We start from the raw sequence: 14,306 nt of genomic DNA, 5'->3' as shown, positions 1-14,306 counted from the left end.
TTATCAGGGGAATTTTAGACATATTAAGCAGCAAAAATTATTTTGTTCTGTGGTGGTTGGTGAAAGAAAACGGCATAAAAAGTCAGTGTTACTTGCACAACTCTACAGAGATGGCCTCCATATAAGGAAAAAGGCAACTAATATTTAGCAAACATGGCTAATTTTTGTGGAGAAACTGAATTTTAACTTCAAATGCACAATTATTTTGTTCCAATACTGGTTTTGTTTGATGTGAACTAGCATTATTTGAACTTAAAAGATGTGTCTTTTGTACATTAAGTACATTTTCCTTGTTACTTAGGTGTTTTCAGTACCCTATTGTTCAGACAATTGGTCATCCTGTTACGGTTTACACATCAACCGTCTGGTTTTTTGGAATCTTTCGCGCAGCATTCACTCATCTTAAGTGAGGGCTCTTTCCTTTTTTTTTTGGGGGGGGGGGGGGGGGGGGGTTCCTCTTGGATTGGGGAGTGTAGTAGCTAAGGCAGTAATCTTGTAATTTTTTTGTACTTATTTTTTTGTCTCTGTATTCTTTTATGTTTCTTCTCTCATTCTTTTCTTTTGCTAGTAGTACTCGCAAATGCCAAAAATTACATAATATTGAAGGGGAAAAAATCATAAAATGCACTGGAGTATAAGTCGCACTTTTTGGAAAAATGTATTTAACATTTTATTTTGAAAGGAAAATCATGATAACGGAATAGATGGCAATAAAAGAGATATATTAGAGAATATATAAGAATATGTGCACGCTTCACTACTGTAACACATTGATGCTTACATTTTAGCGCAGCATATGAACAATTATTAAGATAACCAGACCATGCAAACAAGTCAACTAAACTCTTTATTTCACTTTAAATCACTAAATTCGTTGAATTCTTTATCGTTTGTGTCACTTAGAAACAACTCTGTCAAGCCCGGCATAAAACAGAGCGGCACTTCTTCTGCGTTGTCAGTGGCAAATACTGACGCACGCACCTGTACTGCCCTCTAGTGGTTGTCGCTTTCTACTTATTTTTTAATCCATATAAAAGTTGTACCTGAGGAAATTCGCACCCTGGCCAAACTATGCATAAAACTGCGACTTATATTCCTAAAAGTACATCAAATTTATTTACGAAACATGATGACCAGGATTGAGAAGTGTCGCTGTTGTGCTCTCTGGAGCGTCCTACCTTCCACGGATTGATCCGTTGACGCCACACACGAGCCTCCGCTCCGCCGTAGGACTGGTGGAAATCAGGCCAGCTACACGGATGCGGCCCAGAGTCACACCAGCGTTGGCCGTCTCTTTCAGTAACGACCCACGAGCTGTCCGGGCCGGGGAACGACTGATACATGTCTGGCAACACAAGAAAGATCTAAAGACACACACACAACAAAAAAGGAAACAACACTTAGTGAATGAACTCATTTAGTCATGAAATAGTTTTGATTTATAGTGGAGTTTCTGTAGGAAGATCAAAATGAGGGGAAGATGGTCAGATGACTTGAATGGTGGGACTCTTCCAGCTTCCTGTTGAATTTATGCTCACTTGGAAAGTCATGAGGGACAACATTTCAATGAAACATCAATTCAGGCATCACACCTGGATTACAGAATATGTTCTTACTTTGCTACGACAGCAAGACAAAATCAAAACTAAACCATCCATAAACCTTTAGAAAGATTTTATTTAAATATCTAGTATTCCTATTCTGGAGTAGATAAACAAACTAATCTGATTACTGCTGGAGAAAATAGTGTCTGAATGTTAAGGTTCAAAGAAGCATTCGTTTGTTGAAGATTCATTTGATTTGAGTCACAATGTTGAGATAAATACACCATTGTCTAGAAGTTGCCAATGTTGATAATTTGTCCCTTGGAAGACTGGGTAATAATCTAACAAATGAGACATTTGGTCTGCCACATGCGACTGCAAAAACAAGAAGGGCCCTTCTGTTCATGACAGTTAATAACTCACAAGAACTCCATCCATCCATCTATTTTCCAAACATCCTGACTCCCTTTGGGGATTCCGAGGTTGCTGGAGCCTATCCCACCAACTGTTAAGTGAAGACAGGGTCTAGACTGCTCTCCAGCCCATTGGAAGCCCACACAACCACACACACTTACATTTACACCAATTAAACATACATGGGGAGAACATGCAAACCGGGAGGGGACATTTGTGGTAAGTCTCAACTGACTTTTCCCCTGATCCATGTACCAACACTGTAAGAAAACAACAGTATGGTGGAAAAAAAACAGCCTTCCAGTTGATTCTCGGAGAAATACATGTTTGAATCAATGAAAGCATATCTGCTAGTAAGCCCAACACCATCATCCACATGTGGAGAGTGAACTATGACTGTGCAGAATGATTCAAAAGCATATTTTATGGTGCTTATAAAATGTACCAGAGAGATGTTTAGTGCTGTTTGAACTTCTTTTTAAACACTCCGTTAGCCAATAAATTTACATTGGCAATAAATACATACACCTTCTAAGGTGTATGTAAATAAAAATTCAAGCTTAATTAAACTTGGCCAAACAATGGTTAACTACCAAAATAAATAGGGGTTTATTGTAGTAGTTAAGCTCTAAAAAATAACTGGCGATAGATGAAATCCGCAAAGTGGGAGGCTATAAAACTCCTCACTACTCACTTTATACACTTTTCTAAAACACACGTGAACATTTTTACATTTCAAAGTTCAAACTTTCATAAAAATGACGTCTTTTTTTTCTTTTTTCTTTAGAATAAAACCAAAGATCTGATCGCGATCGAAGATTTCTGTAGATTTGGCAAACTGAACGAATTCCAGAGAGGAAACAAGGCAAGAAAGAAAAAAGCACTGAAAATAAATCTACGAAATGGCGAGACCTTGAAAAATGAACTACAATATATCAAGGGAACACTGTATTTGGGGGAATATTGTCCAAAGCAAGCCTATAGAACTCCCCATCTTCCTGACATTCTTGGAGACCATGAACCTGTCTCCAGATCATTTCTACAAAAGTATTTAAAACCTGTATTCTATAGGTAACTTTTTGGGAATTTGTTATTGTCATTTTCCACTACACTACCATATTTTTCAGAGTACAAGTTGTGGCTTTTTGCATTGCTTGACCAGGGGCATGACTTAAACTCAGGTGCGACTTATACGCGAGTTCTCTTTTTTTAAATTCTTTTTAAGTTTATTTTCTCACATACAATCACTAGAGGGCACTGCAGCGGAGTTTATCCGTATTTGCTACTGTCACCAAAGCAGAAAAAGTGCCGCTTAGTTTTACAGCGGGCTTGGCGGAGTTGTGCAGAAGCAATCTCCACAAAGGTGCGACTTATACATTATTTCTTTTGTTTTGACTGCTGCAACTTATCATCCAGAGCGACTTATTGCCATAAAATACAATACTTATGTCATTACAAAGATGATTGAACCTATAAATGTTTAATGTCAGAGTTAAAGGATCTTTTTTCCTCTTTTTTTCCTTTAAGGTAACGGGAAACCGGCACAGCATTTGGTCGTTCCATCACAGAGATATTTGACTTCCGTGCATTGCCAACATTGCAGACAACATTGCACAAGAATTTGCCAGGCAGCTCTGTGTAAAATTGCAAAGATGGCACAGCCGTGGCATGAGAATGCTTGGTTTTTGTTACTTAAAGAAGGGGTTTTGTCCACCTCGCAGCATTCCTGCAAACAAAAAAAAATTGTCGTTGTGAACAAGTGGGTCGTTTGTGAGGATTAAGCCCGAGTCTTTGTCTGCAGTTTGTGGGCTTCTCTGTTAGGCCTCAAGCGAGGCATCCTGCAGAAATTACCTTGTTACCCCGACTCCACTGCTTACGCATGAACCGTGCTCTGGGATGGAATCAGCATCTGCAAGTGCCACGGCATAGAAGTGCTCGAGAATGGAGAGTTTTACTAGACCTAAAGCATCTTGAAAGACCAACAATAGGAGTTCTGCACAGCGCACTGCTTCAGCATAATTTATCATCATAACAATAAGAATAATTAACTCACATTCAGCAACAATAAGATTTTTTTAAGTGCTATAGAGCTTACAGTGGCTCAGAACTTTTTTTGACATTATGAATCGATAATAATCCTTTTTCTTTCTTTGTATGTTAATTCCTGGTCTTTGGGTTTTGAAAATATGTTTTTTAAAGTCCAAATCCTTCTTTTCTTCTTTTTTTATTTTGTTTGTATCCTTATGACATATGCACTGTGGGTACATATGTACTTTTGCAAAAACAACAAAAAAAAAACAATCTTTCTTACCAATGCAGCAACAACCAAAGCCTTTAGCATACTGCATACTGAGAAAGGGGCCCTTTAGTGTTGTTTACGTCCGTGGTTGCAGCCTGACTTTCAGAAATGAGGAAATTAGACAATTGGAGCGTAGTTGGTGTGGCCGTCCTACTTGCGTATCACTTGCACACCGGTATTCGTCCATGGTCGGCAAGGGGCCAGTACCCACACCTCACTGATGATAAAATGCAATACATTTACCACACGCACGACAATCGAACGTTCCATTTTTATGGACGTACCTTGACATAGCCATGCAAGCCTCAAGATGAACTGAAAGAAGCACCTCTTTAACCCTTGTGGTATCTTAGATGACCCCACCCCTGCATTGACGTGTTCTCCCTACCATGACAAAGGTGGATAAAGGTGGAAAGATTTCATGTAATCCATGGACACCAGTGAGGTTCACAAATCATTGAAGAAAAAAGGTTCAGCGCACTGTCTAGTGGGTCTAGAAGACCCAACTCCCAACGTTAAAGTGCCGAGGATAGCACAAGGGTTACGATGCAGTTCGCTACAACCCTCTACGGGCCCGGACAACCCAAAAACCTGCAGTACCCTAACGGGTCAACCTTCAACTAAGGCTAAAGCTGCGAACTGATAAACCGTGGCTCTGGAGACGTGCTGCGTGATAGCTTGGAGAAAGTGGGGATCAATCAAAGCCAATGGTTGTTAAAAAGTAAAATAATCAGAATCATGCAATACAGGACCCTTAGATTAAGTCAAAAATTCTTATTTGATTGGCAGATTTTCTTTAAATGGACAAAAATAAAATCTACCAAAGGGATACGAAAAATGGTCTTACCAAGAATACTTATGTTTAGAAAAACAATTCTAGCGCTTAGCCCTTAGATCTATTTTCTCTAATTCTCTAATATTATTTGGATATTAAATAAACTTTCTTGATAAGATTGATTTTCTTAATAAATGTCCTCCATCATCAAAAAAAGTCACAGGAACATGTTAGAAACACCTAAAACACGATTTCCAACAGAGTAGATCTATAAAATGTTGACTGCTCCGCCCTCTGTCTTACTCCCGTTTTCTTTTCCTTTTTTCCTCTTTTTTTTTTTAACTTGTCCTGTCCAACAGCTGAGCAAACAGATAAGAACTGAAGGCCTTTTTTGTTGGACGGATTTTACTGATACAGTAGGGAGTTATGAATCTTCTAACAGTGTTTGAGGTTAAACTTGACTAAAATTAGTTAAGTTTGTGTACATTTCTGTTGGACTGGACAAAATAAGTTTAGTTTTCTTGGAAGACAATTTTTTTTTAAACACAAGTCTTTTTACTTTCTGTCAGTTTTTGCGGTGGATATTATGCAAAAATTACACATTTTCTATAGTTGGAATAGTTTTAACGCCTTATGTTATCCATGTTGAAATATGTGTATCTCCTAAAAATCTTTACATTTTCCCAATAAATCCTCTCTGTGATGATTTCCCCAAAGAAAGTCAGCTATCTGTAGCACTAGTTAAAAGAATGTATAGAAAAAGGCCCAATAGTTGAAATTTCAAAGAAATAGTTCATACTTCAGTATTTTAACATGACAGTATCATAATTTATCTTATGTTCTAATTTAATGCCTTTAAAATATCAATTTTACTACCTCTTTATATTTTAGTTTCATGAAAACATTACACAAAGTAAGGATGAAATGTTAGATTTGTTTCATATATTGACATAAAATAGATTAAAGACGTCATTTAAAAAAAAAAAATCTCATGATTTTGGTTTCTTTTGGGCCTCACCTGTTAGGCTCTTCCTAAAAGCCTCAGGGTCCCTGTTTTCCTGCCTAATTAGCTTAGTGGCTCATTATCGATTATCTGCTGAATGGCCGTGTGATGCTACAAACATTCTGCCTGTGATCTTCTGCTCTCATGCGGATCACAGGCGCTCCATCAGCTGGTTGTCCGACAAGCATCGCCTCTTTTGGAGCTTGAATTCCAGCTGAGCGCTAACAGTGATGGTAAAGGCCTCCTGCTGCTCTGAAGATGCAATCTACAGACTGACAGAGCCTCGGAGCCAGTCGGCAGAGCTTCAACTGTTTCTTCACATGAGCTAAACACCATGAGTTAGGATAAACGCTTGTTGGTTTTAATGGATGGCTTCTCTGTATGGAGACTGTAGCCGTTGTGTGTCAACGTTATTGGCTGCGAACTGATGTACCAGACAGCATGGGACATCTTCTCTATGCAGACAATAAACTATATTATAAACTATATTTATAGTCACCAAAAGTACCAAAACAGTAATAATAAATAATAAACTTTTAGAAGAATTACACTCTTTTTTTTTTGCTTCAGTTGTTGCTCCACAGAACTACAAGAGGAATTCAAGAACATCCAGAAGAAAATGATATTTATCATATATTATCAGATCTATTATCAGAGCTCACATTGCATTCAGTCGGATCAGGATTCTGTTGCAACCAAACCATGTCTCTCATTTTCTTGGAGAACTAGAACTTCTCATTTGATCCACACAAGAATTTGAAGGATGCAAACCAAAAAGAGAAGGTGATAAAAGTACTTTATCTTTAATGTGATAATCATTGATGATCACTGAACTACAAGAGTCTCTTCTACATTTTTTCTTTTTTCTTTTTCTTGCTCAGGGCTATTTTTAAGCGATACCGCCACTAACTGAGCAGCTGATGTAACTGCGGATGCTCTCGACAGCGCACTGTAAAAACAGACCAAATCCATGATCTCATCGAAAATCTCCAAGCCAATTCTTGATTATTATTTTTTTTTTTATCACATTTGAATACGGTTGTCCCATTTCTCCACTAATGGAGCACAAATCCTCACCCACCCACTTCGAATCAGGAAGTTTGGGGACATCACCGCGGCGGATTTGCAGCGTGTCGCAGCTGAGGAAGCACACACATGTACACCGATGTGGGGCCTCATTAAAACCGCTCCATAGATGTTGGACTTTGTACGGCTCTTCACTCATCATCACCTCCAATCCGCTCAGCCTTCGTTCCTTCCTTTGAGCTCCACTACTTATTTCCATCCCCCCCCCTTCTCTTTTCTTCTCAACCACCCTGGATCTCCCGCTTATCCACGCCGGGCTTTGTTGCTGGGCTGTCATGTATTTATTTGCTTTTTCAAACCCACTAATGCTCCCTTTTATTGTTCCTCCGGGTGTCCTGTCGCGTCAAGAACAAGGTCTCTGTGAGTTTTTATTTTCTTTTTTTAAAGACTTGAATCACTGAGCCAGGATAATGATGAAGGGCTCAGACGAGGAATGAGGACTTCACCACCGATCACACCATTCGGGTTGTCTGAAGAGTCGAGGTCACTATTTAGCTTCCCCTTTCCGACCCTTTGAACTTTGGTCGCTCCTTGGCGCCCCCCTCGCCTTTTAATTGCAGCGACAGCATAATTCAATTTAACCAGGAATCCTGTCAAAATATGAACGATTACATTCATAGTTTTTTTTTTGTTTTTTTAACTCGGTTAACTCTGGCCTTAACTTTTTTTCTGAATACAAACTATTTTCAGAGTCAATTCTAACGTAGAAGAGTTTACCTCCCAGACAGTAATCACATTAAATCAAGTGAATCTCTCTGAAGATGAACGAGAAGTCCCAAACTGAATTTGGGGAGTGGAAAAAAGCAGACATGCATGTCTGAAGCTTTAAACAATTAGAACAAATTCACAATTAGAAGGTTTATGAACACCCCCTGGTGTAAGACTTTTTTTAAATCTTGAAAATAAGACGTCAAAAATAATAAGTAATGTTTATGTGGACCAAGTGATAGTCGCAGGCACGATACACCTGTCCAAGGTGGACCCCACCCACGCCCGACAGTAGCTGTGACAGGCTCCAGCAACCCCCGTGGCCCCGAAAGGGAAACAGCGGGTTAAGAAAATGGATGGAAGTTCAAGACAGTAGATCAGAAAGTTGGATTTGTATTCTACCCGCTGATCGAGTCACTGCAAGCAACACATGCCCAAAGCTGAAACCCTGATATGATGATGCGACGCATCAAATTTTTCAACTCTGGCGGTACGCGGCGCCCAAACCGCAGCTCAACACTCAAATCGCGCTGCTGCTGGGCTGATGCTCGTATCGATTTTTTACTTCATACAATAGCTGAAGTCATGTTTGCCGTTAATAAAAACAAAGAAAAGTTATGAGCACGGTCTCCAAATTGCTTTTACAAATCCAGGGCAGACATTCCTGCACTATATGGTTCTTTAGTAGTTAGGGATTAGGGTGGGAATTTGGACATAGCCAACAAAAATCTGTGACAGAGTCAAAAGTTAGGGTATGTCACTGTCACTGGCGACGTCTCAGCTTTTAAAAGTTTCCCTCTTCCAGGGGTCTCCAAGCCTTTAGAAGCTGTTAACGACTAGGCGAGGCAGGAATCTATTATTTCTCACGTGACATGCGGGCGGGGGCTGCGTCTACATACGTCAATATTTGTACGCCTTCAACGCGAGTCAATCAGATCTCTTTTTGTGGCACCAAAGTGTGTTCTCAGGAAAAGGCCTCAGAGCGTGAAAGAGCATTCCCTTCACTTGTCATCAGTCAAGGGTGTGTGCCACTGCTGAGAGGAGCCCACGGCTTTGAAGCCGGTTCTCAAAGCAAACAGTTTGCCTTCTGCCAGCATTTCCTTCCTTTAGCCCAGCACTTAACGCATCCAGAACTAAAATTAAGATTTTTTTTAAACAAGGAAACTTAAAATTCTGATCATAAAAAAAAAAATCTGTAAAATTCTGGGATCTCTAGACCTCATGGGAAGTTCTGTGTGGTAATTTTTAGGTTTTCCAGAAGAGGGGGCTGAAAGCACTTCTTCAGCATCAGATTTTCTATAGGAGTTGCACTAAAAGCTTTTAGTCCTTTGGTCGTTTGTGTGGGCGTCTTTGTCATCGGATGACTCGAGCAGCAGGGGGGGGGTTGTCAAAGTTGCAAAAATGCTTAAGTGACGTGCACAAAGCCTGCACACTGCCTCAACTTTGCAGCCCACTCTTCAAAGCTCAACACTTCTGCTTCTGCGCTAAGAAGTAAAAAAAAAAGAAGTTAAATAAGCCTCATATTTAAAGAAGAACTTTTATCTTTAAAGGTGGTTCTTTGATGTTTGCTATTTGACTTTCCAAGACCTTCATCATTTATTCAAAGTTCCTCACTGTGACTCATCATCTCATGAGGCCTTCACAACCCACACAACTCTGTTTGTCCTATTGGGAGATTTGAGGTTTTGTCCGCACGGTCCGCTGCCCATGCACCCCCACCCTTGTGTCCTGATTTGACTCCCCCCACCCCCATACACACACACACACACACACACACGCACACTCCTCTCAAAACAACATTCCCGTGATGCAAGATTAGAGAAGTACAGAGTTTTCCTCCAATATTGTAAATAATATCAGGTGACTAAAAACAATGAGGAAGTTTAGCTATTAGGGAAGTTTTTTTCTTTCTTTCTGCAGTGTCATTCTGATCATTAAATGCCATTTTTAGAAGAAAAACACAGAACATGCCTACATTGGAACAATAAAGAAGGCTGGCAGGATTTAAAGCTACGAATCACTGTTAAGGAGAGTAAAAAGTAAGATCGTAAATAAAGATCAATTAGAAAATATGAAATAGATAACAGGTACTGTATTTCCTGTTCTAATGTGATTGATAGTTCAAAATAAAACCTTAAGGCCCGTACACACCGGGAAGTATTTCGCGCGCGATATTCGCCGACGTTTAACACCTCGTGACTAAACAAAGGGCACCGATGTGAGTGTGCACACCGACGCGAATAACGCCACGCGTAAAAGCGTAATTTTTTTTAAAAACGCATCGGGTTCGTTTTTTGGGTTTGACGCGCCGCGTCAAAAACTATACGACCAATGAGAATGGCGCTTTTGCACACGTGTCTGGAGCTTCTGAAGTTACAGTAAAACACAACTCGGGGGCGCTCAAACACAAAACTGCCTTGCTGAGCACACATACGTCACGGCGAAGAAGATATACGCCGAGTAGCGTCTACACTGCCGCAGAGAAATAAGACGAAGAAGATGCAGTCACTGACGGACATTCTCAAAAAAATCCCCGAAAACGCTCATGATACATTTTCAGCTCTTGTACCAGTCGATAAAACTCCCCATGTTCTTCTCTTCTCGTAACTATGGGATGTACCCAAAATCGGCGTCTTTTCCGGCGTCTTTCATCATTCAACAGAACAATAATTTCTTCATCGCTGGAACTGGAACTGGAGCTACTGGTGCTGGAAATATTCATGTTTTCTTTGTTTGATTCTGACAATCGCGTAAATACTTGCTCTCTTCTGAGTGAAAAGCAACTTTAAGAAGCGTAAAGTTGCGCAGCGCCACCTTGTGTACAGGGGGTATTTTTGTTTTACATTAAGCGCCATCTAATGTCAGGGAATGAAATTGCATGTTCGCTCGTTTCATCGTCAGCGAAAATCGCCTGGGTGTGAACACAAAAAACGTGTTGAAAAACGCTGGCGAATATTCGTCCCGGTGTGTACGGGCCTTTATGCGATGGTAGTCACACACACACACGCGCACACACTGAAGGAGGAGGGTTTGAGGAAGAGAAGGAGGGAGTTAAAATGGTGTGCCCTGTCTAGGCTACCCCACCTTGGGGGGACATAGCCTGGATAGATAGATAGATAGATAGATAGATAGATAGATAGATAGATAGATAGATAGATAGATAGATAGATAGATAGATAGATAGATAGATAGATAGATAGATAGATAGATAGATAGATAGATAGATAGATAGATAGATAGATAGATAGATAGAAGTGTACAACGCAGTTTTACGGCCAGTTTACAAACAATTTTTTGTTTTTTTTATCACAACTTTAAAATCATGAATGTTTGAGAAAAAATGTTGTAAATTTTGTACTTTAAATCTTCTAATATTACGATAAAAAAGTCATAAATTACAGAGAAAATCCAAAGTTTCGCTTGGTTGAAGATGAAAGATGTGGAGCATTCTGAGAAGCTTTATTTCCAGATAGATTTAAAAAAAACAACGAAATTCTGAACCTTTTGGCGTTAAAGCGGAGTTTCATATGTGAAATAAGAAGCTTAGAGACACGTTTGGGTGTAGAGGACGCTACTTCATTCTGCCCTCATCATTCTCATACCCAGAAGTCCATTTGTCACATTACGTCATGAACCTGTCATGCACACAACACCAAAGTGGAAGGAAAACAGTGTTACGTACCTCCCCTCCGTCTCGTTTTAGCATAAAACAACAAAGATGAATGAAAATATTAGCATGAGAACGTTGAAAATGCCAAAAAGTGCTCCTCCTCAGACGGAAGCGTCACAAAGACTTGGAGATCTTGTCTTTGGTGGAGGAAGAAAGGGCTTCAGTGGACAGCTGCAGGGACATCAATGTCTTCATCAACGAGCTGCAGATAATCTGCAAGCAGCCAATCAATAAATGAAACTTTAATAAATCATAAATCAAACAAATGATCCTCCAAAGATTTGGAACGTTATCAATAAACATTCAGCTCACCCGTTCAATAAGTTTAGTCGCTCTGCTCTGCTGCCGCATGGCGTTCACCTCCTGCATTGTGTGCCCACTTCAGCTTTGATCTCGTAAACTTACGAGTTTGAATTTTTTTAGTTATTTATTTATTTTTGTGGCCTTAAAAACTCCGTCATAGAAGTGAAAAGTTTGGCAAAAAATATTGTATTTATACTAGAAAAAATAAATGAGACAAAAGAACAATACAGGGGAAGATTGTCAGAGAGGATCAAGATGTCCAAGCAGAAATTAGTAGAGGAGAAAAAGAAAAGGAGAAAGAAGGAGGGTCATTTTCTTCATGTATCATGTTCTTTAGTACGATAATCAATTCAAATATTTTTTCTACATTTCTATTTACGATCAACATTTATTCTCAAATGCATTGATTTTCATCAGTGTTGTAACGATTTATTTGAACAATGATTGTATCAATTTTTGTGGTTGTTGACACGATTCATAGTTGATGTGGGTTCGTTTTGAACGATCCGATTCAGTGACTGTAAATGAATCCAGGACATCTTCAGCCAAAACTTCAACCAGTGTAACTCAGAGACAAATACCTGCTGCTTGGATTTCTTCCAAGATAATCAAGTATAAATCAAAAATGTTAACGTAATCAAGTAAACAAGAATCCCACTGTTGTTTTTCCACATCAAAATAATCCAAGGGGAACATAATTAGCACATTCTATCACACATGTGTTTGTTAAATTCATTTAACAATTTGATTCAATTGACAACTTGCCCCAAACGGATCAGGTTGGATTTTGTATTCGAGTAAATTCGGTAGAGTCCTGGGTTGCGTTATGTGGCGTGAAGAGACTTTAACCCTTGTGCTATCTTAGATGACCCCACCCTTCCATTGACGTGTTCTCCCTACCATGACAAAGGTGGATAAAGGTGGAAAGATTTCATGTAATCCATGGACACCAGTGAAGATCACAAATCATTGAAGAAAAAAGGTTCAGCGCACTGTCTAGTGGGTCTAGATGACCCAACTCCCAATGTTAAAGTGCCTAGGATAGCACAAGGGTTAAAGCTGGAACAGGTCCTGCAGATTCTTCCAATTATCAGCCCATCGCCTCCTGCATGAACATGACCCAAAAAGGAGGACATCTGAAACGATCACATACCTTTTCTTTGTCCCAAAAATTATATATTAGCTCCTCTTGCAATGATTTTCCAGATTCAAATGGCTGCAGGTTCAAGCGCCTCCTCTTGGTGTTTGAATTATTCCTGCAAGTTATGAGGCAGAGAAAGGACTTCTGATTTAAATCAAACTGTTTCCCCTTTTTTTTTCTTTTTTTGTTTCTGTGCACAGAGGAGTGGGGTGCAAAGGGTTTGTGTAAACCCCAGACACAAATAGTCTGCCATTCTGGCAAGTCATCGCGTGACATAAACGTGTTCGAGTGCAAATGAGTCACAAAAAGAGAGTTTTCAGTCACACTTTATTCAAAGAAATGTTGGCTTTTCTTGTTTTGGAAGCTTTTAATGCTTAACTGGGGATCTACGGCTGCTGTTTAGGAACACCAAGAAATAAACAAGTCTTTTAATTTCATATTCTGGAAATTCTTTTTTTCTCCCCTGGAAACGGAAAAAGAAAGCAAACAGACAAGTGTTTTTGGTCAGCCTTATGGAACAGTGAAGGGCCCAGATATAACATTCACGGTCATGTTAATCTGCATAATGACAATGATGACGGCCCATCAGAAGCAGTTTAAGGGGGGAAAAAAGTCTCAGAAGTCCCCTTCATGCGCATGTTGATTGTGTTTGTTCACGACAGTTAGGTTGATGAGGGAGCAATATGGAGGAGGCTGGATGGACACTTGTTGCGCGTTACGGTCGAGATGGCTGACGTCTCTCGGCGGTGGACAAACAGCGGAGGCTGAGGGAAATCAAGGCGTCCGCCGGAGCTCTCAGGAATGCAAATTCAAAAAGCACTTCATTACTTCCCTTTTTTCCTGCAATCTTGTGTCTGAGAGTCTGAACTAAGTGTTTAATCAAGCAAAAAATGGAAAAAAAAAACGGAAAAAAAACCACTGTCTGAGAAGCATAGCAGACACCTTTGATAATTTCATGGAAGTAAAAAATACACAAGAATGTGTCTTTGGGAGGATTGGTTTCATGGTCACACACCTCAAATTGGGCGACTGTTGAAGGAATCCAGAAAGGAAGTTAAATCTCTGAAGGTTTTGTAAGTTCATCTTCATGAAAAAGAGGCTTTAGACCGAGTGTACAGCGTGTAACTTTCCTCAGACGCGTCGTCTGGAATATTCTGGGGTCGCGGAACCCTGTCTTCCTTCTCACACCTTAACGCAATTTCAATGCTATGCGGCGGTTGACATGCCAACACCGACAGCACAAGTCTTCTGTTGTCTGACATCCCAGGGTGGAACTCAAGCATTAGCATTCCATTCAAATTCCCTAAACTTATGAAGATTGAGGGGGAAAAAAAATGTTTGTGATGAGACAGAAAAATCTAGG

General features: G+C 39.8%; 1 protein-coding gene across 4 annotated transcripts in view; it reads right to left on the bottom strand.

Annotated features, from left to right (window-relative positions):
- tfec (transcription factor EC) overlaps positions 1–1,433 on the bottom strand; it is a 43,346-nt gene extending 41,913 nt beyond the window's left edge. Inside the window, exon 1 of one of the 4 annotated variants that reach the window (XM_020714345.2) lies at positions 1,179–1,433. In XM_020714345.2, the coding sequence (XP_020570004.1) occupies positions 1,179–1,343 (165 nt within the window). In that variant the 5' untranslated portion in view covers positions 1,344–1,433. The remainder of the gene's footprint in view (positions 1–1,178) is intronic. The other 3 variants (XM_020714346.2, XM_020714343.2, XM_020714344.2) reach the window with 3 other exon arrangements.
- Positions 1,434–14,306: the final 12,873 nt, after the last annotated feature.

Source organism: Oryzias latipes, chromosome 23 (genome assembly GCF_053564925.1).
Source record: "Oryzias latipes strain Hd-rR chromosome 23, Olatipes_Hd-rR_3.1".
NCBI lineage: Eukaryota > Metazoa > Chordata > Actinopteri > Beloniformes > Adrianichthyidae > Oryzias > Oryzias latipes.
This window is presented reverse-complemented; position numbering and strand designations above follow the sequence as displayed.